Source organism: Rhamphochromis longiceps, linkage group LG17 (genome assembly GCF_057381845.1).
Source record: "Rhamphochromis longiceps isolate RC_006_pf linkage group LG17, R_longiceps_female_GT1.1, whole genome shotgun sequence".
Classification (NCBI taxonomy): domain Eukaryota; kingdom Metazoa; phylum Chordata; class Actinopteri; order Cichliformes; family Cichlidae; genus Rhamphochromis; species Rhamphochromis longiceps.
The window spans coordinates 10,589,125-10,594,466 of record NC_140573.1 but is presented as its reverse complement, the minus strand read 5'-3'; the positions used below and the strand labels follow the sequence as shown (position 1 = coordinate 10,594,466).

At 41.0% G+C, this 5,342-nt stretch overlaps 1 protein-coding gene across 1 annotated transcript; it reads right to left on the bottom strand.

Moving 5' to 3' along the window:
- Window positions 1–2,295: 2,295 nt before the first annotated feature.
- LOC146649314 (uncharacterized) lies at window positions 2,296–4,851 on the bottom strand. The gene is made up of 2 exons (XM_085386925.1): window positions 4,407–4,851; window positions 2,296–2,814 (listed from the first exon to the last, which is right to left on the bottom strand). The coding sequence occupies exons 1-2, from the start codon at window positions 4,647–4,649 to the stop codon at window positions 2,296–2,298; spliced, it is 762 nt and encodes a 253-aa protein (XP_085243051.1). The 5' UTR covers window positions 4,650–4,851.
- Between the last annotated feature and the right edge of the window lie 491 nt (window positions 4,852–5,342).

Sequence of the window (5,342 nt, the reverse complement as noted above, 5' to 3'; positions counted from 1 at the left end):
TGCAAAGAAATGTTGCGCTCTCACTTTGTTGACTTTGCAACTGATGGCGCAGCTGCTAGGATGGGCCCATACAGAGGAGCAGCAGCGCTCCTATGTCTGCGTGAAAAGGTGAATCAAAAACCTTCCGTCATTCACTGCATGACTCACAAGTTAGAACCTGCAGCGTGTGTTGCTGTAAAAATGTTACAGAGATAAGTCCATCAGATTTGCATAGATGTGGGTAAAAGAGGGGCAACAGTCCACAGATGACCCCTCAGAAGTCAGCTCAAATCAGTAGAAGTATAATGTAGCTGCCTGTTCATAGTAGATAGTGATTTGGTAAAGATGGAAATATGTCACTGCTTCAAACTCTTTATTTATTCACTGGATTTATAGGATTTAAGCTTTTGTCTTGTGTTTTGTTGCATCTCCCAGAAGCTCAAAGAAAACAACAAATCAGCTGAAGTTCTCATAAATACATAAACAATAAATCCTCGTACAGACTCCATACTTTATAACCACGTTTGTCACTGCTCATGACTTTTTCCTTCACCTACAGATTTTTAAATTTAAAAAAGAGAGAAAAAACAAAACAAAAATACTATCAGGAAAATGGGCATATTCGATCCAACAACAAGATTATTTTGATGTAATTACCAGGCTTTTTTCCCCTCATGGCTTTATGTCTAAAATTGCTGTAATGCTGTCATCAAATCATTTAGCCATCAAATTAACGAGTACACCTAAAGAGACTATAAAAGAGGAATATTATACTATATTATCATCACCATTCAAAGTGGACGGAGAAAACATTCAGTTTTTGGACGGCTTTAATAAGTTATTGAAGCTACACAAACAACTGTTTGATATGGCATGAGAAAAGTGCAGCTAAATTATGTAAGATGAAAACACCAATGAGATCACTTTAAACTCTCTCTTGCGTGTGTGCCCCCCACACACACACACAAATACACACACATGAACAGAGTGAAGCAGCAAAGCAGTTGAAGCAGAGCAGGCAGACACACCTGAGAACCTGCATGCTCTGTTTGAGGAGGGAGACCTGTTGTTACCTGCCTTTAGGCTGGGTTCACACACACATACACGGAAATACACACATGGTCTGTGGCTAAACAAACCAACTATCCCAGGTGTGTGTGACTGTGTGTCACACCATGTGTTTGTGTGTGTGTGGGCAGGCGGACCCTCCATCAGCATCCTGTCACACACGAGATGTTTATCCGATTTGTCAAGATAATCTTTCCATGCCAAGGAGGGTGCCTCTGCTCTCTCTCCTACTCATTCACTCGCACACACCTGGGGGAAGGTTCACCGATACCCACCGCTTGGCCTGAAATGGAGACCCTCCCCTCCATCTTCATGGCAGGTAGCTTGTGTGTGTTTCTTTTTGTCATCATCAAATGCACAAAACTGAGGTCGAGGTGCCTCTGATTTTGAATTATGCTCATGAAACATTTCGTCTAAGTCGATCAGCTTTCCATTTTTGATAATACAGATTTGTTCCTCATATATATATATAAATTGCTTCATATACAGGTGCATCGCATAAGCGTTAACCAGTATAGTGAACTCAGCATGTGATCACAACATAATCAAATACTAAGATGAACACTAAGGCTACGTCCACACGTACATGGGCAGTGTTGCCACAGTTACTTTGAAAAAGTAATATATTACGGACTACTGATTACTCCTTCCAAAAGTAACTTAGTTACTTTACTGATTACTTTATTTTTAAAGTAACTAAGTTAGATTACTAGTTACTTTATTAGTTACTTTCAGAAGCTGCCAATAACACTCCCCACTGCCTCAACATAAAAACATCAACCGATTTTGCCAATACTCACTTTATTGGAAGTGTATTTTAACAGTAATGTCAACAATATATCTCCTGACATTTGAAGTTGAACTTAAAACTTTTTTCCTGACAGAAATACTTGTTTGTATGAAAATAAAGACAGTCTTGTTACTTCACTTAACATAAATACTTTTTATAAAAAAACAAACAAACAAACAAAGAGTCTTTCTTGACTTCCCTTAAGATACTTTTTATACCATCCACATGTAAGCACTATTGTCCGCTTTTGTAACTTTGGACTAATCTTATGAAAAAAAAAAAAAAGAGACTGCAGGTCCAACTTAAATTGCCTTACTTCCTTGCAGGTAATTGTTTTAAGTTAATCAACTTGAAAACTTTAATAAGTTTATTAAGTGACTTTGATAAACTTAATTCAATTACTTGTAAATAGTTATTTAAATTGGATTCCCCATTCTCTGTTTTTTCAGTATATGTTGTTATGGGGGAAACAGTAGAGTGGAGCGAGTAAACCAGTGGTTGTACCTCATTAACAGAAGCTTCTCAAACCTTTTGTCAGAAAGTCGATTTCTTTTAGGTGTGAGCACCAAACCTCCCAGACTAAAAAGTCGCTCCACAGGAGCACTTGATGGGGTAGGAGTGTTATACTTTAAAAAAATTGTCTTTATGCTTGAAAATTTATGCAGAATCTGAAGGTCGTAGCCTGACATCAGGTAGTCCATGACTTCTTTTTCTGCAGAATAGGTCTCCTCCTCTGGCTCTGCCTCAAAAGTGAAAAAGTCCATCTCACCTTGGCTGCTAGATGTAGTAGCACTGGGCACACTGGCAGGGTTTTTTGCCAGGGGAGCAGTGGTGCAACACTCTGCTGTCAGAAGCTGTTTTACTCGCTCCCTCCTTCCTGCATCTCTCAGCCATCGGAGTTTGAATTTTGGACAACTGGCAGCTGCAAGAAGGGCATCTTTGTCATCCAGCACACCGGCGAAACGAGTCTGAATAGCCTAAAAAACATAATTGATATTTTTATGCCTACAATTTATTATGTTATTGAATTCAAATCAAATTCAAATTCAAATTCAAATTTTATTTGTCACGTACACAGTCATACACAGTACGATATGTAGTGAAATGCTTGGACAACTGCTCGTGACCTAAAGAAAACAAAAAAAGGAAAAGGCTATGAATAAGATAGGAAATAAATATGAAAAATTAAAAAGGGTAAATTTAACTAGGAAGGAATAGAATATAAATTAAGGTTAAAAATGAAATAACTGTACAACACAAATTAGAATGAAAGGTAAATTTAACTGGGAAGAATAAGATAAAGATAAATATATAAATTAAAGTTGAAAATAAAATAACTATACAACAAAATACACAATACACAATATAGAACTATATAAGAATGTATGAAGAAATCTAAATATAAATAAATATATACACAATAACAGCAGCTGTACAAGTATTAACCGGAAATGAAGAATATAGTGACCAGTGTTGTGCAAAACCAAAGTCCAGAAAGTCCAGTGTGTGTGTAAGAACCATATGTGTGGGTCAGTACTGTGTGGTGGTGTGATTGAGAGACCGTATCGCCTGCGGGAAGAAGCTCCTCCTCAGTCTCTCTGTGTTGGTCTTCAGGGAGCGGAATCGCTTTCCTGACCTCAACAGAGAGAACAGTCCGTTGTTGGGATGGCTGAGGTCCTTCACGATCTTCCTGGCCTTGGTCCGGCACCGCCTGCTGTAGATTGAGTGCAGGTCAGGGAGCTCGGAGCGGATGGTGCGCTCAGCTGACCGCACAACCCTCTGTAGAGCTCGTCTGTCCTGCATGGTGCTGTTCCCGAACCAGGTTAAGATGTTTCCCGCCAGGATGCTCTCTATGGTGCACGAGTAAAAGTTCCTGAGCACCTTGGAGGGCAGTTGGAAGTCTCTCAAGCGTCTGAGGTGGTAGAGACGCTGTCGGGCCTTTTTCACCACGGTGTTGATGTGACAGGACCATGACAGGTCCTGCGTGATGTGAACTCCGAGGTATTTGAAGCTGTCCACTCTCTCCACTGGGCACTCGTTGATGACGGGGGTCTGGTAGTTCCTCTCCTGCTTAGTGCTGAAGTCCACTATCAGCTCCTTTGTCTTACTGACGTTTAGAAGGAGGTTGTTCCTCTGGCACCAGTTCTCCAGATTCCTAATCTCCTTCAGGTAGGCCGTCTCGTTGTTATCAGAGATCAGGCCCACCACGACGGTGTCGTCAGCAAACTTGATGATGGTGGTGGAGCTGGTAGTGGCCACACAGTCATATGTGTACAAAGAGTACAGCAGGGGGCTCAGAACACACCCCTGGGGGGCTCCAGTGCTGAGAGTGGTGGAGGCTGAGACATGTCCGCCCATCCTTACTGCCTGTGGTCTGCCAGTTAGGAAGTTGGATTTATTTGCAAACCATGCCTAATATGAGATCAGTATTATGGATTTATTTTGTTTTAGGTTACTTGTAAACATTTTAATTGTTTTAATCTTATTTTTCAATGATAATTAATATTCTGTTCCATGTTTGTGAATTGTATGAAGCAAAAAATCTGACTAATTTCAAGATAGAGCGTACCTGTACAATGGCATCTGGAAGGCCTGCAGTCATCCTGGAGAGGTCATCTTTCACAGCCTGGGTCTTCTGCATCAGAACTTCAAGTGTTGGTAGTAAAGTTCCATATGGACAGTCGCCTTGTAAAATGTCCAGTGCTGCAGTCAGAGGTTTCATGGCCATGCAGTACTCATGCAGGAACTGGTATTCTTGATCTTTGAAGCACTTCAGTCCTAGCTTTGTGCACAGAGTATTCAGCTCACCCATGGGGATTTCTGCAATTCTCTTTACAGCATCAAAAAAGGAATTCCACCTTGTGGATGTTGGTATTAGGAGCTTTCTTTTGCTGATTTCTTCCACTGTTTCTGATGCAAGTGTAGATCTACTCGATTTGGTCCAAAGAGCTGTGCATTTTGCTGTGCTGCTCCTATACACAGCCCTGCTCTCTGCATTGGTTGTTAAATGTTTCTCCACATCACGTGTGCAAATAATGTTGATGGTGTGCGAAGCACACCTGCGGTGCGGGGGAAGAGACAGCTGACCATCACTTTCATTCTCAGCTGAGAGGATTTCTGACAGATCAGAAAAAGTGACATCATCGTCTTTGGGGCTGGACTCTTCCTCCTCCGTCTCATCATCGGACTCCGTGACAGGATGATAAACTTGAAACGCCTTAACAAAGTTGGATCCATTATCAGTAACTGTTGCAACTACTTTGTTGAGTAATCCATAAGAGGAGTGGATGTTTTCGATTTCTGTACCAATGACATCATACGTGTGTCTACCACGAATTCGCCTACATGCTAATGCAACCTTGTGACGCTCTAATGTGGTTCTACTGATCCAGTGGAGCATTACTCCCATATAGCTTCTGTTGTTAGCAGTCCAAATATCCGCGGTAGTTGAAACAAAGTCAATCTCATTCAGTGTGGCCTTCAAATTTCTCTCCATTTCTGTAAA

Coding starts and splice junctions, on each gene's coding strand:
- LOC146649314 (XM_085386925.1), bottom strand. CDS start 4,649: ATGGGTGAGCTGAATACTCTGTGCACAAAGCTAGGACTGAAGTGCTTC. Junction 2,815..4,406: donor TTCCAGATGCCATTGTACAG/GTACGCTCTATC, acceptor TATGTTTTTTAG/GCTATTCAGACTCGTTTCGC.